The sequence below is a fragment of the Neomonachus schauinslandi genome, chromosome 2, assembly GCF_002201575.2.
Source record: "Neomonachus schauinslandi chromosome 2, ASM220157v2, whole genome shotgun sequence".
NCBI lineage: Eukaryota > Metazoa > Chordata > Mammalia > Carnivora > Phocidae > Neomonachus > Neomonachus schauinslandi.
Window position 1 is genome coordinate 61595408 of NC_058404.1, and position 27458 is coordinate 61622865.

The window sequence follows — 27458 nt, forward strand, 5'->3', positions numbered from 1 at the left end:
AAAATGGATTTTTAATTCTGCTGTAAAAATAACTTTTTTAAAAAAGTAAAAAAATTTAAAAAAGTAAAAAAAAAATCATCATCATGTAGTGTGAACTGTAGTTTAAATTCTCTAACAACTAGATAGTTCATAAATGGCTTTTCAAATATAGCATGAAACAGTCATTATGGGTGATTGGAGCCTAGAAAGCAATGATGGAGATTCTTAAAAGAATATAAGCTAAAAGTCTTACTTACACACACACAAAAAGCTGAAAGACTTTTTCAAGATTATGCAATTTCATTTTATTTACATATTTGAAGGCATCTTGGTCTGAATGTGGACTGAAAAAGAAAAGATCAAATAAAGCAAATATACAAGGCTTGTGGTAAAGCCATTCAGAAATGTGGAAAGCTGAGCTAGTTATTCATCAAATATTTATTAATCACTTCTTTATGTGCTGGCACAGCTAGATATAAAAAGTAAAGATAATTCTGGGGCCCCTGGGTGACTCAGTAGGTTAAGCGTCTGCCTTCTGTTCAGGTCATGATCTCAGTGTCCTGGGATCGAGCCCCACGTCAGGCTCCCTGCTCAATGGGGAGCTTGCTTCTCCCTCCACTTCTCCCCCTGCTTGTGCTCTCTTGTAGTCTCTCTCTGTCAAACAAATAAATTTTATTAAAAAAAAAAGGATAATTCAAGAATATTTTATCCATACCCAAATAATTAAAAGTGGAAGTTCAATAAGAAATAAACTCTCCCTCCTCCTTTTTTTTTTTTTTTTTTAAGATTTTATTTATTTATTTGACAGAAAGACGGAACACAGGCAGGGGGAGTGGGAGAGGGAGGGGCAGGCTTCCCGCTGAGCAGGGAGCCCAAGGCAGGGCTTGATCCCAGGATCCTGGGATCATGACCTGAGCCGAAGGCACACGCTTAACTGACTCAGCCACCCAGGTGCCCCTCCCTCTTCCTCTTTAAGCTGTAGTAACCATTATGCTCTTCAGAGCCTTGTCTCTTAACGTTGTCTTTTTCGTCTCCGGGACGTTATGGCCTATGGAATGGGAGTACAGGAGTTGATGTTGAGAGGCAAGTTGGTTGGACTTTTCTTTGTGTGGACTTAGTGTTGTAAATAAATATTCACATGAAGCCAGACGTAAGCCCTTTTCCCTATAGAATAGTTGTTTTCTGCAGGTTTTCACTGTAGCACATTCACATATCAATCTAGTCCCATGGAGGATGTGATCAGAATCTCTATACTTTAAAATGCTTAGAAGGGGTAATGGCAAATATATTTATCAGCAGTGAGGTGTGGTGATATTTCATTCTTCACTTCATAGCAAATCAGAGACTTAGGAAAATCTCTTCTTAACCCAAAGCTCATGGTGGGTGGGGAGGGGGTGGTGGGGAGACACCAAATATGTTTGAATACTTTGTGTAATTATTTTTTAACATTTAGCAAAAATGAATGATGATTTGAGAAAAACTGCTTAAAACCTTATGAGTCGAGCCTAATAGAGACAGACAGTAGACGGTGTGCTAAACCAACTATTGAAACAAAACTGGTAACATTCTCTTAAGTTAGAACACAATTACAGGGTGGATCTCACTACCCCAATCTGAACCTTCCAGAGCCTCCTCTCTTCCTTCACGTCTGTGTTTAGATCTGAGCTTCTTATTACATAACATTGTTTTGATGAACAACTCATAGTGACAGACATCAGTGTTCTTTCTTTAATAAATGATGATCTTATTAATTACATATATATGTTACAATGTAAGCATATCCAGAGTATTTAGCATTTTTTTGTAAAAGGAAGAATGTGTTACCTATTGAGGTAAGAGCGCATGAAAGTGTTTGAGACTTGAGAAAGTATTTATTGCCCCTAAAATACAAAATGAAAAGAAAAATGAATAATCAAAATTAAATGTTTAATAGTTCTAAACATGTCAACTTCATTAATTTTTAAATTTTATATTTATAAAATTAATTAAGGGGCAGCTGGGTGGCTCAGCCAGTTAAGCATCTTTGGCTCAAATTATGATCTCAGGGTCCTGGGATCAAGCCCCCCCCCATGTGGGGCTCCCTGCTCAGCTGGGAGTCTGCTTCTCTCTCTCCCTCCCTCTACCCCTCCCCCACTTGTTCTTGCTCTCTTTCTCTCTCTCTCAAATAAACAGATAAAAATCTTTAAAATAAATAAATTAAATTAAACTATAGGAAGTGTGTGGTTTTTGATTTGGCAAGAATTCTCACTTTGCCCAATGCTTTCAGATAAATCATTGCCAATTTTAAATTAAATGAGTTAATTATTGGCAAAAGAAAATTAACTTGCACAATTATAAAAAACATTTTCAAAGACTTTATATCTAAAATATTATCTTTAATGTATGCTGTTAGTCAGGGCCTCTAAAAGTAAAATATCTTGGACTTCTGGAAAGCACTGAAATGTTACTAGTATCTTTCCATCAATTCTCACTCTATGTAATTTTCTCTTAGTAATATCAAGAACCTGGAATGTTGAATACACAGTAGCCTTGTGTAGACCTGTCACTGATACATTGTTTATTGGTAAGGAAGAGATGCTACTTGAACATAATAGAAATTGTTCTGAATTAGGAGCACCAGTTTTGCCACCAAATACTAGGATTTTAAATGAGGTAACAAATTCTCTAAGCCAATAGATGTTATAAAGAAACTAGTACCTCAATGTCTGATTTAATGAGTATGATCAATAAATGTTAACTGTCCTCCCTCAGCTCTTATGCCCACAGTGTGCATTTAGAATTGTCCAGCAGTTTCCATGAAGGAGAGAGACAGTGCAGGGAGTGGAAGGACCCTCTACTACTGATTTTTAAGCATGGGGTTAAAAAGGCAAAAGGCATGGAAGGGATTATAATGGAAATCAACAAGCAACCTCCTGCCCCACTTCTTCTCATCCCATCCCTGGGTCACAGAGCTAATCATTTTTAAGTCTTACTGGTTTTCCCCATCTGGTGATTAGCTCATTTGTGAAATAGCTATTTATCAACTTAAAACATTACCTTTAGATTCTCTGCTTTGATAAATGAGAATATATTTCACTTCCCTCCCACTTTCCAAAATAATTACATGGCTATTCTTAGTTTTCCACTGATTACAATTGAAAAAGCAAAAACAGGATGCCTGGGTGGCTCAGTTGGTTAAGTGACTGCCTTCGGCTCAGGTCATGATCCTGGAGTCCCTGGATCGAGTCCCACATAGGGCTCCCTGCTCGGCAGGGAGTCTGCTTCTCCCTCTGACCCTCCCCCCTCTCATGTGCTCTCTCTCATTCTCTCTCTCTCAAATAAATAAATAAAATCTTTAAAAAAAATTAAAAAAAAGAAAAAGAAAAAACATTAGTTAAAAAAACAAAAACAAAAACAAAAAACATTTAACCATCTGTTTCCAATTCCCTAGGTATCTTTTGCCTCCTCTTTTGTAAAACGAGGGCTTAACATTCACATGGTTCCTTCTGTGTGTCTTCACTTCACTTCCCTATTTCTGGTGGCTATCATGGAACCACTCATTGCCAAAGTTGTTAACACAAATTATATTGAATAACCATTGTTAGGTCTTCTGTAAATTCTTTATAAGGTGACTCGATTTGTATATCAAAAGTTTTTACAGTATCATGATGATGTAAATATTGTTCACTCAAATTGATAATTTATGCTAGAATTATATCTGTAAAAATAACATTTCTTCTATTTCAATGGAGAATATTACTAGCATCACTTTTAAATGTATTCTACCATTTCACATCCCAGCTGCCCTTATTATGACTGATAACTTTTTACAAGTTGTCAATTAGAAACTATTTTGTCAAATCACACTCTCCCTCTAGCTGTCCATCAGCTTTGTTCCATCTCTAGAGGCCCTTACACAGGTAGTTTCAGCAGTGTGCTTCCAAGTTTTTCTTGAGGGGAGTGCCTCTTTTGTGAATCTCATGTCTTTTTCTTAATTTCCTTTCATTTTGTTGCAGCCCATTCTCATGGTGGCATGGCATGCAAAAATCTCTGAGTTCTTGTATATCTGAAAATGTCTTTATTATGTCCTATTTTCTTAATAATAATGGATATGGGATGCTAGATTAAAATTCATTGTCCTTAGAATTTTGAAGGCTTGCTTCAAGTTCTTCTATAATCCATTATTGCTAAGATTTTTGGAATACTGATTCTTTGCCTTTGATAGTAATCTTTTGTTTGCTTTTTGTTTGATTGTTTATTTTTGTTTTCTTCCTGAAAGCTCTTATAATCTTTTTATATTTCATATTTTAAAAGATGTCTGAGTGTGTGTATATGTGTATGTTTAATTCATTCAGTTAAGAGCTCAGTGGTCCCCCTTTCTCTGAAAACCTCTCTTTCTGTTATAGGAAGTATTTTCTATATTTTAAGATGATTTTTGTCAATTTCAAATTCTTCTTTCTCTCTTAATAATTTCTGTAAGTTGAATATTGAGCTAACCCTCCATGTCTCCTATTGTTTCTTTTATGTTCTTCCTCTCTCATCTCCCTCTATTGTTTTTATTTTACATTCTATAAATTTTTATTGGTTTTATCTCCACCCATTCTATGGGTGGAGATAAAATATGTGATTATGTGTGTGTGTGTGTACACAAGTATAAATACATGCATAACTTTTCCAAGACCTCTTTCTTTTTCACTTGTTTGCTTTATATAATACCTGCTCTAATTAATAATTTGACAATAATTATTAATAATTAATAATCTGACACAATTGAAGAAGCTTGCATTGAAATTTAGCTTTTTATTCAAATTTAGTTTAAAGCCATATTTATTACATTATGATTTATTATTCTGTTATTTATTTCTGACTATAAATACAAAGAGATCAATGAGTACCAAGCACTGCTTTAGTTCACTATTGGATATAAAATTTAGAGCAGTCATTTAACTTCTATATCCCAGTTTCCATAGTTACAAAAAAGCCATAATAATCCTTAATCTAATCTTCCAGACTTGATATTAAAATCAAATGTAAAGCCTCATTAAAGGCATTTCATGCTGTGTAAGTGCAAGATATTATCTCTAGAAAAAGAATCCATGTAGTAGAACTGTTGGAAAATATGAAGAAAAGACATTAATTGACTTCTTGAAAAGAGCAGTCGTAAATCACTGATGACTTATAGACACTTCAAGGGTGAGATCTGACTGGTTCTGTTCCAATTGGAACCTGTCTGCAACAAAAATTTGGTAGCCAGTGAAGTAGAAATGTCATCCTATAAATAAAGCTATGTTTCTATATTGTTTAAGCTAAGCATTTCTTTTGTGTGTGTGTGACAAGGACACTTTGACTCATGATATATAAAAAATAATGGCACCATTGCAGCCTCCCTAAAAAAATAGGAAGAAGAAGAATAGGCAAGTATTATTGAATAATCTCCACTTGGGGCTCTTGTTAACTACTGCAGAATGTGTGGTAGCATAAACTGTATCTTATTGTTCAGTAAGATCTCTGTGATGTTTGTATTTGGCATTAAAAATTGGACTTGAGGGTACATGATTCCTTTAAAGTCGAGAGATGTATTTATATAGGTTTTGTGTTATTGTCTTCTAAAAATGTGTTCTGCTAACATCATATATCTTTGCCATGATGATCATCTCACATCAGTGCCAACATAACTTACTGAAATGGAAATGTATAAGCTTTAAGTGAAGCAATGCTTGACTTGTTTGTCCTAGGTTCTTGTTCTTGCTGTTTTTATTACTGGTTTGCAATAAGGATTAAAACCTTGGACTCTGAATTCCATATTTTTTGAATTCATAACTTGGCTCTGCCACTTACCTGTCTGACCTCAGGCAAATTAGTTCTACAGCTCTCAATGCCTCAATTTCTTAACACTTAAATGGATATAATACTAGTTTAATCTTCATAAAGTTTCTATAAGGATTAAACATGTTAATATATGTAATTATAACAGTAAGTATGCATTGCTAGCTGTTATTATCAGTATTATTATAATTATTACTGTAGGATTCTTAATTCCTAAAATATTTAATTACAGTAAAGGCATAACCTCATATTGAAACTTAAGCTAAGGTGTGTGTGACACACAATAAATATATGTAATGTTCATATTTAGATAAATTTTTTAAAAAATCTGTACTAACACTTTGTTAATGATATAATAAATGCTGTATTTACTAATGCAAGAAAAGAAAATATGTGCCAATCTGTTCAACAGACTTAATCATTCTTCAGCAGATATTCTATTGGATAAAATTTTGCTTTTTGCTGGGTGTGGTTTTCGGGAAAAAAACATAAGATGGATAAAGGAAATAACTAAAATTCATTTTTAGATGTTCATTTGCTTAAAGTAGGTAATGCCTTAACATGCCTTAACTCTTAAAAGAATAAAAAAACATGCTTTAACTCTTAAAGTATAAATGTACATATATTGATATCGCTGGGCAATTTATATCCCCCCCAACCCAATTCTCATTACAGAGGTGACAATGTTTCAATCTCTTATGTGTATTTCCAAAGATATTGTAAGGATGTATAAACAAACACATTTTTCCTCCCTTTTTACCAATGCAAGCATAGTTAACACATTCTTTCCTCCTTATCTTTTTTTCACCAAAAGCTATATTGTGTGTTGAAGTCTATATCAGTACATAATAAGCTTCTAAACTTTATTAAGGACTTATATAGGCTTCACTGGATAGATGTACCTGACTAATCTCACCAGGCCACAGCTGAGGGACGGTTTTGTTGTGAACGTACTTGCTGTTATAAAAGTCCTGAATAAATAATATTTGTACAATTTAAATTAGTTGGTATATATATAGTATACTGTATGATCATTTTTAAGAAAAGGAATTGCTAGGTCGTGGGTTAATGCATGCCAATTAATTTTTAAAGAAATTTTAGTTTTAAATTTATTTTTGAATATTAATACAGGTATATAACACACAACTCAAAGGGAAAAAAATGAATGGTAAAAAAAAGACTATCTCATACTACTTTCATATTCATCCAGTTCCTCAAACTGGAGATAATTAGTCTTATCCGCTTTATATATATCCTTCCAGAGATACGTGATGCGTATATGTGTATGTAGAAGAATTTCTCTTTTTCAGGTCGGCTTTTGTCTTCTATAGCATAACAGTTTATAACTTCAGAAGATTCTTGCCTAGATGTTTGTGTAAACATAGATACCAGGCTATATTAGGAGCACACTATGTATATTGCCTCATCACTCGGTCTCAGCCATTGTTCTTATCAGAAAAAGTGATGTTTTCTGGGACTTTCACTATAGCTTATTATTTTCCCTGGATGAAAGAATAGTGATGAATTCTGTACATTGCTCTGTCCTCGACCAAGGATTTGCAAACTACTACCATCTGCCTTTACACTGGGAACACAATATACATTCTGGAATTCCTCTTTACTATCTTCCAAAAAATTACTTTCACTTCTCTCTTAAATCTTTTATTTCCTGTGTCTCAGCCATCCTCTTTCTTAGTTCTCTCTCTGCTGTATCACATCCTTCAGTAGCTTCCTAAAGAAACGTTATGGGGGTGGTTAGTTTTTTAATCCTGTATATTAAAACATCCCTTTAGCTTATTCTCTCACCTGATTTTTCTAGATATAGAATTCTTAGTTTAAAATATGAAGCAATTTTTCAATTGTCTTTTTGATTGCCAATGTTGCTAATGAAAAAATGAAGATGTCCTGATACCTTATTCTTTGTATATGATAACTTTTGTTACTCTCCCCCATGGCAACTTATGGGATCTTCTTTTATGCCTCTACTGTTCTAAAATATCAAAATGCTTTGCTGCTATGGATCAGCCACACTATTGGGTACTTTGAAAGTCCTAGTAATCGAATTTGATTCCCTTTAATACTAAGAAATGATCTTAAATTACATTGCATTATATCATACTATATTACACATGTTATGTATAATACATATAGCGATATAATGTATATAGTTTATATTAAATGTACTGTAACATTTATAAATCAGCATGTAAGTTTTTTTTTTTTAAACAAAATGAACAAGAGTACTATCAAAGAGTGCTTGTCAGTTCAGGAATTTGCATATATGCTACATACAGAGGAGTAAGCCCCACAGTATTGATGCTCTCTAAACAATGGAAATAAGTATTTCTTATATTTTCAAAATATTTTGGCAACAAAGGACTAAATTTGACATGCCACATTTTAGCATTAATCTCTCACACACATACACACAGATACATATATATATATAATATATTCTACTACTCTTTATTGTAGAGACTATTCTAGAGAATATAATTATTGGTAGGTGACAATAGTTTTCTAAAAGAGGAATTAATTTAAGTTCCAAATGTCAAAGTTTGCTAACACCTTATTCTTAAAACAGAAATTTATATTATTTTCTTAAATATTTTACAATCATTCTTAATGTTAAATAAGATAGCTTTTCCTTTTCTATGCTTAAAAAAATATATAGGTTTAAAGCAAATAGAGACAGCATATATTTATAATTGATAATTCCTATGTGGATTTAATATACTAATGCAGATTTATAAAATCATAACAGTAATAGCTATTGCCGATAATAAATGTGTAAGTATTCATTTTGGATTTTCAACCCTTTATTTCCCCAGATCATCTACCTTCTTACCATAACAAAAGTGTTCAGTGCACAAATAGTATGACTAAATATATGTGATATTAACAATAAGAACATTCCATCAAGTGCTATATTCCACTGAGGAGTGGAAGTAGATTTCTACTAATAGTTTTCCTTATTGAACAAAATGTTCAATGTTATTATATTACATCGTTATATTTGAAACATATATTTATTTATTTTCATTTTAAAAAGCTGAAACACACTTAAAATTGTATTACATATTTTTTTATTATTGGAATAATTTGAGAACTAACATTGGCATTATGCTAAGTTATTATTAAAGATTTGTGTTGTTTCTCTTTGTTTTCAGCATGCAGTGACCTGGAATTCAGAGAAGTGGCAAACAGATTGCGGGACTGGTTCAAGGCCCTTCATGAAAGTGGAAGCCAAAACAAGAAGACAAAAGCACTACTGAGGCCCGAGAGAAGCAGTAAGATTTCTAAATTTCATATGTGACCTTGTCTTTGATATGGGACTTTATTTCCAATGAATCATTTAAATCAAAGCACATATTTCAAAATGTATTCTTTGCTGAGGTGGTGAACAAAAATCAGAACATTGTGACTACTTCCAAACACACTCATAGTATTTTGCAAGGAAATAAAACATTGTGACAACTCTCGTTGGTAGAAAAAGAAATATCCCCTCAGAGACAACATTAACTTGAAGTGAAAGTGTAGGAATATTTTTCAGTGTTTTGATAGCAGTGGGAAAGAATAAAACAACACAGGAAATAAAGGTAAGATTAGTAGAGTACTTGAGATTTTTACAGACACAATTAGGTCCCCATACCCCGCCCCCCCCCCCCAGGTTATCCTTTTCATGATGGCTTTGCAGATATTTCTACTTTGATTCAGCAAAGCCAGTAGACAAAAAAGATGCTTTCAATGACAGTGCAAATCAAATTCATAAAAAAAGAAGAAAATAAGAGTCATTTGAAGATTATATGATTCTTTTATCATCTGTATAATTTCCTGAGTGTTTTCTAATTCCTTAGAAGTAGAAAATGGCAATTGAAGTAAAACACTTGTTATGAAAATTTTATGAACTTTTTATGTTTTTTCATGTATGAAAATATTTATTACACATTTAATACATGTATAAGGAAGATATTGAAATATGAGCTTAATTTGGAGAGCTTTCAAAGATTTAGGTATTTGCTCTAAAATGCAAGAAGAGGTGGTAGAGCAGTAATGAGAAGCAACATCTTGTAGTTGACAAAGTCCCAAGTGTGTGCCCTTCTTTGCTCATTGTGACATGACCCATTCACTCTACCTTGCAATCCTCAATTACCACTTTCTAACAAAATCACTTCACAGATGGGCACAGTTATCCATAATCTATATTTCCCAAAACACCTCATTTCTTTTTCTTCTCATCAAGGGAATTTCTACAATCCCAACCTTTTGTATTTATGAATCTTATGAATGGTCTTAAATAATTTAATAATTCTTTTTAATTGAACTAATTCAGCTATCACTGATAGACATAATAATTATCTTTGAATGCGTGATGACTATGTATATATGTTTCTTCTTATGAACTTCAGAAAGAAATTATAGTATTGTCCCTACCCTTTAGGAGTATTTCTCAGGTTTGTCTTTGGAATTATTGATTACATTTTTGGCAGATGTTATATTTTTTGATGCCTTGAATGTAATTAAAATGACTAATCTTACTTAGTAGAGACAATAGAGTATATTTGTCCCTGTATTCATAAAGCAAATATATCTGGGGTGGGGCAAAAGTTTGTTCCAGACCCTTACATATGATATTTTAAAATTCGTATCTACACCTATCCTACCATTTCCCATATTTGAATATTTTTATTTCTTGATCTCAAATTTCTTCTTTGAACTTGAATTTAGACTAGTGATTTCTCCCATATTTGGAGATGGATAAAAGGAGAGCTTGTAGAACACTCAGCACAGTGCCTAGTTAATTGTACATATTCATAAATATCATTTCCCTTTCTGGGTTCTTCTTTCAAGAAATGAGGCACTCTTAATATAGTAGGTTATTTACAAGAAACCTTAAGTAGTTGAGTATCTTTGGAAAGTAAATGAAAAACTGGGCATAGGATTATTTATACTACTTGAAATGGTCAGAGGCCAACTAGAAGTACATTTCCAAAAGGAAATAATCCATTAGAACAGGTAAGACAAATCACCTCAAGAAAAGTGGCTGACTCCCTCAATTCCTCAGATTTGTGTATCATCTGAGTTTGTTTTATTTATTTATTTATTTATTTATTTATTTATTTATTTATTTTTATTTGAGAGAGAGAGAGAGAGAATGAGAGAGAGAGAGAGAGGGATGGAACATGAAGGGGGGGAGGATGAGAGGGAGAAGAAGACTGCCTACTGAGCAGGGAGCCCTATGCAGGACTTGATCCTGGGACTCCAGGATCATGACCTGAGCCAAAGGCAGTCGCTTAACCAACTGAGCCACCCAGGTGCCCCCTGAGTGACTTCTTTTCTGACTCCATCATATTTAATTTGTGAACCAACCCACAATATTATATTCCCTGATTTCTTTCTATTTTTATTTTTCCTTCATAGCATTTCTCACTATCTACTATAGTAATAAACTACTTGTTTATTTGGTTTATTGTCTCTCTCTCTCTCTCTCTCTGTCACACACACACATACACACACACACTAGATAACTGTGAACTTAGTGAAAGCTGAGATCTTTATATATAACACTGTATTATTGGAGTACAGAATAGTTTGACACATAGTACTCCTAAATAAAAATAAGTAGTATTACTGAATGGAATAAACAAAGAAGCGATCAAAATACTGCATTATCTGGATATACCACAATTTAATCTATAATTTTTCTCCTAAGAATGATTGTTTATTATTTCCATTATTTTCTCCATGACAACCAATTCTGCAGTTGATAGTTATGCTTTTATTTCTAAGAAAGATTCCAAGAAGTGGAAGTGATGGGTCAAAATGCATGCATTTCAAATGATAAATGATAATAGATGTTTCAGGCTCCTTTGCAAAAATCTTAAGGTATTTTTAATTTCTAACAGCAAAACATGAGAGTTAACTTTTGTCTTCATTCTTGGCAGCAAAAATATTACCATTCCTTTTAACTTTTCCATTCTGGTGAGCATGCTATTATAATTCATTGTTAATCTAATTTTCATTCCATTTATTAGCAGTGAATTTGAACACAAATATATTAGTGGGGGGAACTTTTATACAGCAAAACAAAATAAAATGACTCTTTCAGCTTGGCTACTCTAATGAAATACTAGAGACTAGGTGGATTAAACAATAGACATTTCTCAAATTATGGAGGCTGGGAAGTCCTACTTATGGGGCTGGCAGATTGGATTCCTGGCGAAGACTTTTTTCCTGCTTGTAGACAGACATCTTTTCCCATGGCAGAGTCAGAGAGAGATCTCTCTGGGGTCTCTTCTTATTTAGGCACCAATCCCCTCATGTAGGCTCTACCTTCATGACCTAACTATGTCCTTTTTCAAACGCCATCAAATTGGGGGATAGGACTTCATCATAAGAACTTTGGGAGGATACGATTCAGTACATAGCATAAAACAAAACAGCACACAAACACAAACACACACAAAATCACTAGTTATATCAACTTATATGTTCAATTCTAAGAAAGGTATATTGATGTCTTCCATTATAATTGTATTTAATAGTTTCTTCTAGTATTTTGGGGAGTTTTTGCTATATGTGTTTGCTATTCTATTTTTTAGAATGTATAGATTTATTTCTGTTCTAACCATTAATAAATTATGCTCCTTCTCACTTTATTTTATGACATTATATTCTATTTACTTCTTTTTCCCACATATTTCACCTAATCTCATAGTAATATTATCACTCCTACATTTAATTTTATTACATTTGCCTGATATACTTGCTAACACTTTATTACCAATTTTTCTTTATTACTTAGACCTAAATGTCTTTCTTGTAAGTATCCATAGTTGAGCTTTCAGTTTTCAATATGACAGTGAGAAAACTTTTGATTCTTTTATAATCAAGTTATAATATTAAAGTCAACATAAAGCACAGAAAAATATTCTGATAAAACACAGAATGTTTGCCATTTAAGAGATTACCCAGGAGACAAAGAAAACCTTATTTTCACAATTTCTAATTAAGAACAGACCAATAATGCAAGAAAATTTTGTCATCTTAAAAGAGAGACAAAACAAATTTTAGTTTTGCATCTGTATAATATTTGATACTAATTAAAAAAAATCTTATATAATAAACCTTTCAAATACTAGTGAGCACTGACCATGACAATATTTGGGGGGATTGTTTTGTAATTTTTGTATTTATGTAGATTTTGTCATGCATTTTTGGAACAATGAGTCATTTTATTTTAGGATAAAACTATGTTTTTAACAAGGACATATCTTGCATACCTTGCATATCAAGTTGCTTGTATCATTATTTTTTCCTAGTAAAATATTACTTATGTAGATATTACAATTTTAAATTAGAGTAATTTTTATTTTATATGGAAAACTATGAGGTAGATATTTTTAAACTCTTATGCATTAGCATTTTGCAGTAATTTTTGAGGAATGTCCGTACTGTTTCCACAGTGATGGTAGCAATTTACATTCTTACCAACAGTGTACAAGAGTTCTTTTTGTCTACATCCTCACCAACATTTGTTGTTTCTTGTCTTTTTTTTATTTTAGTCTTACTTACAGGTGTGAGGTGATATCTCATTGTGGTTTTGATTTGCATTTCCTTGATGATGAGTGATGTTGAACATCTTTCATGTATCTATGGCCATCTGTATGTCTTCTTTGGAAAAAATGTCTATTCATGTCCTTTGCCCATTTGTTAATCAGGCTGCTTGTTTTATTTGGTGTTGAGTGTATAAGTTCTTATATATTTTGGATATTAGCCCCCTACCAGATATGTCATTTGCAAATATCTTCTATTCAGTAAGTCACCTCTTTGTTGATGATTTCCTTTGCTGTGCAAAAGCTTTTATTTTCATGTAGTCTCAATAGTTTATTTTTGCCTTTGTTTTCCATGCCTTAGGAGACATATCTAGAAAATGTTGCTATGGCCAGTATCAGAGAAATTACTGCCTATGTTGTCTTATAGGATTTTCAGGTTTCATGTCTTTAATCCATTTTGAGTTTATTTTTTGTATCTGATGCTAAAAGGTGATCCAGTTTCATTCTTTTACATGTAGCTGTAGTTTTCCCAGCACTATTTATTAAAGACATGGTCGGTCTTTTTAAAACATTAAATTTATTAAGAGGTTATTTTTTTATTTCTAGAAATTTGAGTATAATATGTAATTTATATAAGCACTTATTATTCCTAAGCCAATCACAATAGAAATTTCTTTTTTTAAAAAGATTTTATTTATTTATTTGACAGAGAGAGACACAGAGAGAGAGGGAATGGGAGAGCAGGGGGAGTGGGAGAGGGAGAAGCAGGCTTCCCGCCGAGCAGGGAGCCTGATGCGGGGCTCGATCCCAGGACCCTGGGATCATGACTTGAGCCAAAGGCAGACGCTTAATGACTGAGCCAAACAGACACCCCAACAATAGAAATTTCTTAAGAGATTTTATAATCTAATTTGGTAATAACATCTGAAGATAGGGGAAAACACACACACACACACACACACACATCCATGCACACTCATGCATACACATGGACATGTGTAGAGTTTAAAGCTTTGGCATTTTAGTCTTGAGTCATGTACAAGCATAGAAATATAAAACTCACTGGTTTATATCAAAGAACTGTCTCTCATCCTTGCCTCACATTTACATTTTTATAAAGATTGTGTTTATGGAGGATGGAATAAGTTGTGGTTATATAGTTAAATATGAGAACTGATGCTCTACCAATATTTAGAGAGGACACCTTTAACATTGTTTGCATTCTGATGTGCACTGTTATGGAAACTGTGGATGAAATTTTGCTCTAGGGACTGAGGAGAGTCCAGTTGTCCATCTGGGCATTTCCAAAGCCCATCTCAGAAGACAAAATGTCCAGCCTGTTTCCAATTAATTCTTTTGGCTTCAGATGGTTGCTCTTGGAGTCTCTGGATCCCTTGAAAGCCCCTGATGGGGCAGAGTCCTAAAGTTTGACTGGTAGCAGGAGTTTGAGGGGCAGGACTAAGAAGAGAAAACCTCCATGAATACCAGGGTGAAGACCATGGGATCCAAGGGATGTTAGCACTCCACGTCTCAGCACTATTAAAAAAAAAAAAAAGCGAAATAAATGCAAATCTGGATTAGGTGAAGAAAGACTTTGGCATGAGAGAAAAGAAAGAAAAAAGGGGTAAGGGTGTTGCATGAAGACAGATGAAAAGATTTTAGGGAGCTGAAAGGAAGGTTGAAAGTGATAAAACAAAACAAAACAACAAAAGGTGGAGGAAGAACAAGAACTGATGGGAAGGCAGAGTTCTTAGATGCACCAGTGTAAGGAGATCCCAAGTTTTGCAAAACTTCATTGTAGTGTCAAATTATCCTTAAATAAATTTTGCCACTTGTAGAGATATTGGAAGGAAATAATGCCAATAAGAGTCCTACTCAACAGAAAAAGTCAGGAATTAAATCCCCACTCAAGAAAAGCCAAGAAGACTTAGGTCTAGGAAGATTCTCACTCAAACAGAAACAACAGGGAAAAGTACTGCTTGACAGAATCAAAGTAGCTTCTTATAGTACTATAATAGACCAATATCCCACAGCTCTGGGTTAGGAATTGTGACTTACCATAGTTCCCTAGCCAGGAAGGGCACAAAGTGTTTGAGAAGCCTCCATGAATACCTGAAGACAGTGGGATCCAAAGGGTACTCGGCACTTCAAGCCACAGCACCATAAAATGTCAAATAAATTTGACATTTTTTTGTCAAATCCAAATAAATACAATGTCAAATCCAAATAAATACAAATCCAGATACAAAGACTATTCAAAAAGACTATTGGGGTATGGAAAATGCTTCAACCTCAAGATTTGCAAACATGTCAAATCAAACAAGAAAAGTCTTTTTTTAGGGTTTTATTTAAATTCAAGTTAGTTAACATATAGTATATTATTAGTTTCAGGGGTGGAATTTAGTGATTCATCAGTTACATATAACACCCAGTGCTCATTACAAGTGTCTTCCTTAATACCCATCACCCAATTTTCCCAACTCCATTTGTTGAAGAGACTGTCTTTTTTTCCACTGGATATTCTTTCCTGCTTTGTCAAAGATTAGTTGACCAAATAGCTGAGGGTCCATTTCTGGGTTCTCTATTCTGTTCTATTGATCTATGTATCTGTTTTTGTGCCAGTACCATATTATTTTGATGATTACAGCTTGAAGTATGGAATTGTGATGCCCCTAGCTTTGGTTTTCTTTTTCAACATTACTTTGGCTATTCAGGGTTTTTTTTTGTTCCATACAAATGTTAGAATTGTTTGTTCCAGCTCTGTGAAAAATGCTAGTGTTATTTTGATAGGGATTGCATTGAATGTGTAGATAGCTTTGGGTAGGATATACATTTTAACAATATTTGCTCTTCCAATCCATGAGCATGGGATGTTTTTCCATTTCTTTATCTCTTTCTCAATTTCTTTCATAAGCGTTCTATAGTTGTCAGAGTACACCCGTTTGGTTAGGTTTACTCCAAGGTATCTTATGGTTATAGGCACAGTTGTAAATGGGATTGATTCCTTGGTTTCTCTTTCTGCTGCTTCATTATTGGTGTACAGAAATGCAACAGATTTTTGTGCATTGATTTCATATCCTCAGACTTTGCTGAATTCTTGTATCAGTTCTGGCAAGTTTTTAGTGGAGTCTTTCAGGTTTTGTACATAGAGTATCATGTCAACAAAAGAAAACTGGAGTAACCATACTTCTATCAGACAAACTAGATTTTATTTATTTATTTTATTTTATTTATTTTTTTAATTTTATTTATTCATGAAAGTCAGAGAGAGAGAGAGAGGCAGAGGCAGAGGGAGAGAAGCAGGCTCCCCGCCTGGCAGGGAGCCCGATGCGGGGCTCGATCCCAGGACCCTGAGATCATGACCTGAGCCGAAGGCAGACGCTTAACCATCTGAGCCACCCAGGTGCCCCGACAAACTAGATTTTAAACCAAAGACTGTAATAAGAAATGAAGAACGACACTATGTTGTAATATAAGCGTCTATCCAACAAGAAGATCTAACAATTGTAAATATTTATGCCCCTAACTTGGGAGTAGCCAAATATATAAATCAATTAATAAGAAACTTAAAGAAATTCATTGATAATAATACAATAATAGTAGGGGAATTTAATACCCCATTCACAGCAATGGGCAGATCATCTAAGCAGAAGATCAACAAGGAAACAAGGGCTTTGAATGACACACTGGATCAGATGGACTTAACAGATATATTCAGAGCATTTCATCCCAAAGCAGCAGAATACACATTCTTTTGAGTGCACATGGAACATTCTCCAGAATAGATCACATACTGGGTCATAAATCAAGCCTCTAATGGTACCAGATTAAGATCATACCATGCATATTTTCAGACCACAATGCTATGAAACTTGAAATCAACCACAAGAAAATATTTGGAAAGATCACAAATACATGGAGGTTAAAGAACATCCTACTAAAGAATGAATGGGTTAACCAGGAAATTAAAGAAGAGTTAAAAAAAAAAATACATGGAAGCAAGTGAAAATGAAAACACTACAATCCAAAACCTTTGGGATGCAGCAAAGGCAAGCCTAAGAGGGCAGTATATAGCAATACAGGTCTTCCTCAAGAAACAAGAAAAGTCTCAAATACACAACTTAATCTTACACCTGGAAAAATAACAGCAAATAAATCCTAAGTCTGGCAAGAGAAGGGAAATAACAAAGATTAGAGCAGAAATAAATGATATAGAAATAAAAAAAAATTAGAACACATCAGTGAAACTAGAAGCTGGTTCTTTGAAAGAATTAACAAAATTGATAAACCCCTGGCCAGACTTATCAAAAAGAAAAAAGAAGGGACCCAAATAAATAAAATCATGAATGAAAGAGGAGAGATCACAACACCACAGAAATACAAACAATTATAATAGAATATTATGAGCAATTATATGCCAACAAATTAGGCAATCTGGAAGAAATGGATAAATTCCTAGAAACATATAAACTACCAAAAGTGAAACAGGAAGAAATAGAAAATCTGAACAGGCCCATAACCAGAAAAGAAATAGAATCACTAATCAAAAATCTCCCAACAAACAAGAGACCAGGGCTGGATGTCTTCCCTGTGAAATTCTACCAAACATTTAAGAATTAATACCAGCCACTGTGGAAAACAATATGGAGGTTCCTCAAAAAGATAAAAATAGAGCTACCCCATGATCCAGCAACTGCACTACTAGAAATTTCTCCAAAGGATACAAAAACAGTGATTCAAAAGGGCACATGCACCCCAATATTTATAGCAGCAATGTCCACAATAGCCAAACTATGGAAAGAGCCCAGATGTCCATCAACAGATGAATAGATAAAGAAGATGTGGTGTATACACACACCACACACACACACACACACACACACACACACACACAATGGAATACTACTAAGCCATTAAAAAATAAAATCTTGCCATTTGTAACAATGTGAATGGAACTAGAGGATATTATGCTAAGTGAAATAAGTAGTCAATCAGAGAAAGATAAATACTATATGATTTCACTCATATGTGGAATTTAAGAAACAAAACAGATGATCATAAGGGAAGATAAAGACAGATAAAATAAGATAAAAACAGAGAAGGAGGCAAGCCATGAGACTCTTAACTGTAGGGAACAAACCGAAGGTTGCTGGAGGGGAGGGAGGTGGGGTGATGGGGTAATTAGGTGATGGGCATTAAGGAGAGCATTTGATGTAATAAGCACTGGGTGTTACATGCAACTAATGAATCCCTAAATTCTACCCCTGAAAACTGATAATACACTATATGTTAACTAAATTGAATTTAAATAAAAAAATAAAAATAAAATAAAATAAAGAATTAATATCCATTCTTCTGAAACTGTTCCAAAAAAATAGAAATGGAAAGAACACTTCAAAACTCATTCTATGAGGCTAGCGTTACCTTGATCCCAAAACCAAAGATCCCACTAAAAAGAATTACAGACCCGGGCGCCTGGGTGGCTCAGATGGTTAAGCGTCTGCCTTTGGCTCAGGTCATGATCCCAGGGTCCTGGGATCGAGTCCCACATCGGGCTCCTGGCTCAGCGGGGAGCCTGCTTCTCCCTCTGACTCTTGCCCCTCTCATGCTGTTTCTTTCTTGCTCGCTCTCTAAAAAAAAAAATCTTAAAAAAAAAAAAAAAGAATTACAGACCAATATCTCTGATGAACATGGATGCAAAAATTCTCGACAAGATACTATCTAATCGAATCCAACAGTGTATTAAAAGGATTATTCACCACGGACAAGTGGGATTTATTCCTTAGCTGCAGGGGTGGTTTAATATCTGCAGATCAATCGAGGTGATACACCACATTAATAAATGAAACGATAAGAACCATATAATCCTCTCAATAGACACAGAACAAGCATTTGACAAAATATAGCATCCTTTCTTGATAAAAACCCTCAAGAAAGTAGGGATAGAAGGAACATATCTCAACATCATAAAGTCCATATATGAAAACCCACAGCTAATATCGTTCTCAATGGGGAAAAACTGAGAGCTTTTCCCTTAAGGTCAGGAACATGACAGGGATGTCCATTTTCATCACTGTTGTTTGACATATACTAGAAATCCTAGCCTCACAATCAAACAACAAAAAGAAATAAAAGTCATCCACATCCACAAGGAAGAAGTCAAAGTTTCACTCTTTGCAGGAAAATCTTTCTTTTACAGGAAGGAGTAAGCAGGGCCAGCAATACTTTTGTGGATGAGGAAGCTAAATGTGTGAGGTAAGCAGGTAGCAAAATTTGGGCAGGAAACAATATTTCTGTGCTCAGCAGATTCTCAGAACATCAGTTAAGGAGCGGTTTTGTGTACCTTAGTGCTTTAGTCCTTGCTCAAACATGTGGAAAAGCCAAAGTTTAGGGGTCTGGAGGAGGAGAAAAGCATGGCTAAAGTTTGGACAAGCCAAAGTTCAGTGACTAAGTAATAGGCAATTGTGAGCACTTGGTCAAATTTGATTCCTAAGTATAAATGACTCATTTATCTACCAAGCAAGAATATGAGACCCTTAAGCCTCTTATTTCACTCATAATTTCCATCCTTTTATATCTTTGGTCTGTGTTTTGATACATTCCTTGCACTTGATTGTTTAGGCCTCTGATATGATGCTTCACAGTGGCAATTCTCTCTACAATTCACCCACAGAATTACTGGGCTGGGAAATTATGTTTTTCTGTCTAGAAAGTATTTTTGTACATTTTTTTAATGTGCGTACTCTAAAACTGTATGTGTGTGTGTGTGCGTGTATGTGTGCATGTGTGTGTGTGTGTTAAATTTAAGTAGATGGTCTCTTCTCTTATTTATTCAACTCAACATGAAATTGATTTTTCTCTCTCTGGCTACTTGAGCCCTTAGTTTGTGGTATTTTCCCTTTGTTTATTCACTAAGCCCCAGTCTATTTGGTGACATCCCTTTATTAGCAATAGTCCCAAATGGGATGGAAAACAGTCTCATACTGGCTTTACCTCAAAGCATTAGAAAGGCCACTGGTTCTGAGCCGTGGAGAAAATTACCTTATTCTTGTATCTCTTAGAATGTCCCAGCCTCCCTTATGAAAACTAACTCCCAATATAGTAAGTTGATATTGACCTTCTCCCCAGGAATCTGTAGTTTTCAGTGAGTCAGGTTATTTTTAGGGTCTCTCACTTCCTATTCTCCACCCTCAATCCACATTCTGTTCTCCATCACCCACCTAGCCCATGGGAAGAGAGAGCTCAATAGCAATTTGCACCCATTTTTCTTTAGACTCCAACACTCATTTGACTGAAGAGAGTGATAGTGGATTGAAGTTAATAATGGAGAAGGAGCTTGCTGCATTTAGGTGGTCAGAACACCTTTCTTATACTTAATCAACCGACTTCAAATTTAAAATAGAAATAGTAACAAATCTGAAGAACAATTTAGAGAAGAATTCTTGTTTGTATTTAAATATCAAAATAGTAATGCTAAGGGAAATACATAAGAAAGAACCACAATGTATATTTTTCTGGTTGTGCAAAGAAGAATGTTTAAATACCAATATTTATTGGTTAATGTATTACCTTTGAGATAGATATTTGGCTTTTGATGGATCTGTATCTATAGTGACATTTAAGTTGATGTAATTTAAAACAAAATGGTCAATTTGTACTTTACTATCTGGAAATATCATAGTTTACTTTCTATGTTATTAGAATATTTGTGAATAGAATATGTATTTCTTATAAAATAATTCTCGAGAATTACATCTGTTTGATTTAACTTGTAGTAAAAAGTTAATGAATGAGTTCAAGAGGCAAGTCTGAGTTGGCACAGAACTGGCTGGCATGCAGGAAGAAAGTGGACAAAGGATGTTAGCCCATGTCTTCTTTGCCAGTACTTTCTATCCTTAAATAATCTGAAAAATTCAAAATTCTACTCACTTCATACAAAGACTTAGATATGTGCTTCTTCCAACCAAACACATAGAACAACAAAGGCTCATAGGAACAATACGGAAAAATCTGGCTCTTACATATTGTCTAAAAGAAGAGCCAGGGAGCCTGGGTGGCTCAGTCAGTTAAGCGTCTGCCTTCAGCTCAGGTCGCGATCCCAGGGTCCTGGGAACAAGTCCGGCTTTGGGCTCCCTGCTCAGTGGGGAGCCTGCTTCTCCCTCTCACTCTCCTGCTCCCCCTAATTGTGCTCTCTTTCTCTCTTTCTCTCTCTCTCTCTCAAATAAATGAATAAAATCTTTGGAAAAAAAAAAAAGAAAAGAAGAGCCAATGCCTTATCAAACATTGTTGAACATGAATGCGTATGTTAGGTTGGACCAAATGAAATTACTAATTTTGGAATTACAAAACAATATTCTCAAATATTTCTTAATAAAATTAAAAAAATTTCTTAATAAAAATCATCTGAAAATTCACTACTTTACCCTATTTTTACTCATATTAGTCATCTCTTTTATATGTAGGTTAATCTGCCTACTTTAATAGTCTAAATTATTTTCTTTCCCCAAATAATGTAAAACTTTTATTTATTTAATTTTTCTGCAGTGTTATAATGAGCAAAAATACAAATTAAGCCACAATATCTTGTGTTTTCCTTTATCATATTCTCATAAGCCAGCCTCATTATATATGAACTACAGAGCTGCTAATGATCCTGAAGCTGAATACAGAATATATGTTCTCTAGCTTCATTTTTTTTTCCTATTCAGAAGCCAGACTGCTAAAAACAATTAATACAAATTGTTCTTGTGGCTTAACCATTGCTTGCTGACCTCTCTGTGGGTTCTAAGAGGTATTATGGGATTTTGATTAATGCAATTCCTCATAATAGAGACACTTGCTTCATATTTGCTGTTTTATTTTTTGGGGGGGGGGTGCGGAGTCCAAGAACACTTCACCCTGTTCTCTGTACTCTCCCACTTCATTCTGCTTGTTGCTTAAATATCTGGCATCAGAGGTTCTCCCTTCTACAACCTATGAAATCACAGCACCAGCATGAACATTTGCCTGAGTATTACGCTGCTTTTCTTTTCTTTATAGCAAATACATTTATTCCAAATAAGCATAAGTTCTATGAGGCCAGGAATTTTCTGCTGTGAAGTCTCCAGCTAGTAGAAATGGCCCCTGGCACATAATAGGGACTCAGGGACTAAGACTAATAAATTAGCCTGTAGCTGCTTTCTCATTGCTGAATGACACGCAGGTTCCAGGAGGACAAATCTTTGACAGTAGGAGGATTGAACAAAAAGAGTCAAGATTTGATGAAACTTAAATGGGAAGATATTCTACTTCTTTTATAAGGCAATGAGCGTTGAATGTGCACTATGACTTCATAAAAAAGGGGAAACTTGTTAGCCTCATATGCTAGCCATCAAATTAATAGTGTCATACTTTTTACATTAAACATCTTTTTACACTGTCAGAAATATTTTACGGTATGGTGAAAAATAGTAGGGTTTTTTCTTAGAGGTTATTTTAGTAGTTGTTCTCCATTTTCTAACACAATAGGATATTAACTTGAGTTTTAAACTGACCAAATTTTATTACAACCATTACAAGAAACATAGTATTGCCATTCCCTAAGAAGAATTGATTGTTCATCTGAATATTGGATAGTGTAAATATTTCATAGTTAAATGTCTTCAGTTGACAAAGATCAATAATGTTATAGCTTTTTAAGAAATTAAGCAAGCTGGTAAAGTTTGCCATTATTTTTTAACAACCTATATCTATTTTACATACAAAATCAAGTTTCTTGGGGCTCCTGGTTGGCTCAGTTGGTTAAGCATCAGACTCTTGATCTCAGGTCAGGTCTTAATCTCAGAGTCAGGAGTTCAAGACCCACATTGGGCTCCACAATGGACACGGAGACTACTTAAAAAAAAAAAAAAAAAGTCAAGTTTCTTGGGTATATTTTGTTTAGCTCTATTTTAGGACTATCACTGTCCAATGAGCAATTATTATAGAAAAGCAGCCAGATGGTAAAAACTTAAGATGTATTTTATGATGAGAAGGTAAAGAAAATCGAGCTATTTGGCCTCTGATTCTATTATCTTTATCCTTGTTTGAGTCTTTTTTCAGTAAGTATATGTTGTAATTACATAATGTAATCTGTATACTGGATATATTTTATTTTATTATTTAAATCTCTAAAAATTTAAGAACAGAAAATATTGTACACAGTTTTTTTTCTTAATATGGTTGCATTTGAGTATGGGTGTGGGGGGGGTATCCTTCTTTGAAAGAGACATTGTGTTAATCTTATTTTTGTCAATTTGGAAAGCTTCAGGACATCAGAATCCTATGCAAAAACCTAGGAAAACAGTCTAACTCAGATTAAGATAATGTCTCATTTTTTGCTTTCCTAGGTATCAAATGCTCTCCTCAGTCAGAGAAAATGACAGAATTACTTAAACCCCCAGGGTAAATGAATACATTTTAATTTCTTACCAAGACATTGCTCACTTTATGTCATGCTGTCTTCCCATTGAGAGGAAGATTGAATTTGAAATCAAATGACATAAAAACAATGCTCTTTTTAATGCAATTAAGAGCTTTTTAGGTACAGCCTGGAACTTTATCTTCTGAAAACAAAGATTTGTAAAGTTCGTAGATAAATTTTCTTTTCTTATATCAAGTAGTAAAATGAAAGATCCAGATCATTGCTTATTTTGTTTGTTCTAATTATTGAGACAGCTGGCCTTTTCTTCTTTAATTTGGTAGAAACTATAACTCTCTCTACATAAAATTTAATTATACACTTTGGTATTAGTATGGTATTATTTTAATATGTAGATATAATTTTATAGAAATTTATTTCATATTTAGCTAAATTAATATAATTCTATATAAATTAAAATTGTAACTATAAAATAAAGATGTTAAGTGAATGAATATTGTAATAAAATCTTTTTGTTACAATTGTGTCCTGGAAAATATTCCAGTTGGATTTGTTAGGCACCAAACTTTTGGTGAGCCTCTAGTCTTTAGGAACTATGTATCCAAAAGAATTACAATTAACATTGAAAATTTTGGAATCATTAACAGGTGGTTGCTTCTTACAGGGTAAGTGAAATATTGACAAGTTTATTACATTTTGTTTCAACAAAATGAATACATTCATTTCAAAATATAATCATGTCGGGGTGTTCAAAACATATTTAACCAGTAATTTGAACTATTAGAACCAAGCAAAAATGAAACACTTTCTTCCCAAACAGACTACAACAAAGAGATCTAAAAAAAAAAAAAAAAAATCTGTGCAGAAAAATAAAGCATAATATTAATACAAACATTTCATATATTTTCAGTCTTTTATAACATAAACGTTATTTCTACTGAATTTTACTCCAGTGCCAGTTGAGGAACACTCAAATACCTGGAATGTGTGCATAATAGGTGTCTTAAAAGCATCAGGACCTGATAATTAAACAAAGGGGGAAAGTATAAATAAAAGGAAATAAAATTGTTCAAAAGGATAACTCTCTGGGCTTATTTAATGTGGAAACAAATAGTTCTATACACCACAGCAGTCCTTGGACCATATGCTAGCCAATAAAAAAAGCAGTTAATTTTATGATGATTCCTTTGAGACATTAATGAGGGTTAAATTATTTTAACATATCACAGATAAGAACATATATACAACGTTTTTCTTCTATTTCTTTTTTTTAGATACTATATATTTTAATTACACATACATGATTTTTTTTAAATGACTTGTGAAGGTATATTGAAAGAGTTAATATCCTTTCATCAACCCAGTCCATTCCTTCCATCATGAAGTAAAAAATTATTAGGAGCTTAATACATTTGGTTTTCCAATCCTACTTTATTCTCATACAACATATATTCACATAAAATTTTTTATATAAATGAGATCATACTATATACAGTATACAGCAGTATAATTATTATTACTAGGCAGCCATTATTAACTTTTTAATCCTTTATTGTATTGCAAGTATTTTCTCACTACATCTTCTCTATTTTGATTTCAGAATTCTTAGTTTGTGTTCCTTAAAAAAGTTCTCTCATAAAAAAAATTGCCCTGGATATCTTCTAATATATATATTTTGCATTTGAATCTGTAAGCTATCCACATTCCTAAATGTGAGACAGGATTCTGGCAATAGATCCTGTTTCCTCACTGAATTAAAGTAATATCTTTGCAATTATTTAATCCATGCTTATGTCTGTATTTTCTGTTTAAGTTCCCTGTATATTTTTTGTTGGTTCTTTCTGTTATTCATTGCTATTATGATTTTGTTATGTTCTGATATACTTTGTCTGATTTCAGTTCTTTCAATTTTTTTATGATCTGTTTTATGACTCAGAATATGTTTCATATGCACTTGAAAGTAACTAGTATTCTGCTACTATTTGTTAGAGTGTTTTATCAATATAAAGCATTTCAAGTTTGTTGATAATGTTGTTCAGATTTTCTAATACCCTTACTGTTTTTCTCTCTACCTATTCTATTGATTATTTGTAGAGTAGTGTTGAGGTCTCCAGATAAAATTGGGAATTTGTCTATTCCTCCAGTCAGTTCCATTAGTTTTTTTCTCATGAATTTAAAACTTCATTTAAAATACAAATACATTCAGGGTTGTTACGTCTTATTGAAATATTTATCATTGGGTGCCTGGGTGGCTCAGTCGTTAAGCGTCTGCCTTTGGCTCAGGTCATGGTCCCAGAATCCTGGGATCGAGTCCCACATCGGGCTCCCTGCTCGGCAAGAAGCCTGTTTCTCCCTCTCCCATTCCCCCTGCTTGTGTTCCTGCTCTCGCTATCTCTCTCTCTCTGTCAAATAAATAAATAAAATCTTTAAAAAAAAAAAAAGAAAAGAAATATTTATCATTATGCAATGTCTCTTTCTATTGTGGTAACATTCTTTATTCTGCAGTCAAATATATTATTTATTATTTATTATTGTCAGTCTGGCTTTTTTTCCCATTAGTGTTTGCCTGGTATATTTCTCCAGCCTGTTAATTTCAACCTACCATGCCACTTTATTTAAATGGTTTGCTTGAGAACAATATATAGTTAGAGTCTGGGGTATTTTTTGTATTTTGATACTTTTTTGTATTTTAATTGATATGCTTAGATTACTTACGTTTAATATAATTAATGATATGGTTTCATTATAATGTACTTTCTTGCTAGGTGTTTTCTCTTTTCCATCTCTTCTTTGCCCATTTTTCCTTCTTTTTTTTTTAATATTTAATTTATTTATTTATTTGAGAGAGAGAAACTGAGAGAGAGAGCACATGAGAGGGGGGAGGGTCGGGAGGGTCAGAGGGAGAAGCAGACTCCCTGCCGAGCAGGGAGCCCGATGCGGGACTTGATCCAGGGACTCCAGGATCATGACCTGAGCCGAAGGCAGTCGCTTAACCAACTGAGCCACCCAGGCACCCCCCATTTTTCCTTCTTATGATGCTTTACTTTGGACCAAGTAAGTACTTTTATGATTTCATTTTATTTCTACTTTTGGTTTATTATTTTTACCTCCTCATGAAAGTTTTTTAATGGTTACACTAGGATTTACAAGATACAAATTTATTGCAGTCTACCTTCAAATAATATTTTCCATTTTATATATGTATTAGAAGTACTTACAATTCTCAGTTTATCCCATCTTTTGTGCTATTTTGACATATGTTTTGCTTTTATATATGCTAAAAACACATATTGCTAATAACTTTGGATTAGACATTCCATGGTTTTTATTTATTTTTTATTGTAGTCTAATCAACATATCATGCTATATTAGTTCCTAGTTAGACCATATTGATTCAACAATTCTACACATTATTCAGTTCTCACCATGATAAGTGCTGTCACCATCTGTCACCATACAGCATTACAATATTATTGACCATATTCCCTCTGCTATACTTTTCATCTCTGTGACTTATTTATTTTATAAGTGGAATTTGTACTTCTCAATCCCCTTTATCTATTTCACCCATCCGCCCATCCACCTCCCCTCTGGCAACCACCAGGTCTCTGTATTTAAGAGTTTGTATTGTTTATTTGTTTGTTTCTCAGTATGGAGTTTCCTCAAAAAATTAAAAACAGAAACACCATATGATCTAGTACTTCCACTGCTGGGTATTT

At 33.7% G+C, this 27458-nt stretch overlaps 1 protein-coding gene across 4 annotated transcripts in view; it reads left to right on the forward strand.

Annotated features, from left to right (window-relative positions):
* The window catches only part of SPOCK3 (SPARC (osteonectin), cwcv and kazal like domains proteoglycan 3), a 479792-nt gene that overhangs the window by 415071 nt on the left and 37263 nt on the right, over window positions 1-27458 (forward strand). For 3 of the 4 annotated variants that reach the window (XM_021698836.1, XM_021698837.1, XM_021698840.1), the window contains one exon: window positions 8955-9074. The exons of the other annotated variant lie outside the window; for it this stretch is intronic. In XM_021698836.1, the coding sequence (XP_021554511.1) occupies window positions 8955-9074 (120 nt within the window). The remainder of the gene's footprint in view (window positions 1-8954; window positions 9075-27458) is intronic. 4 annotated transcript variants of the gene reach the window in all.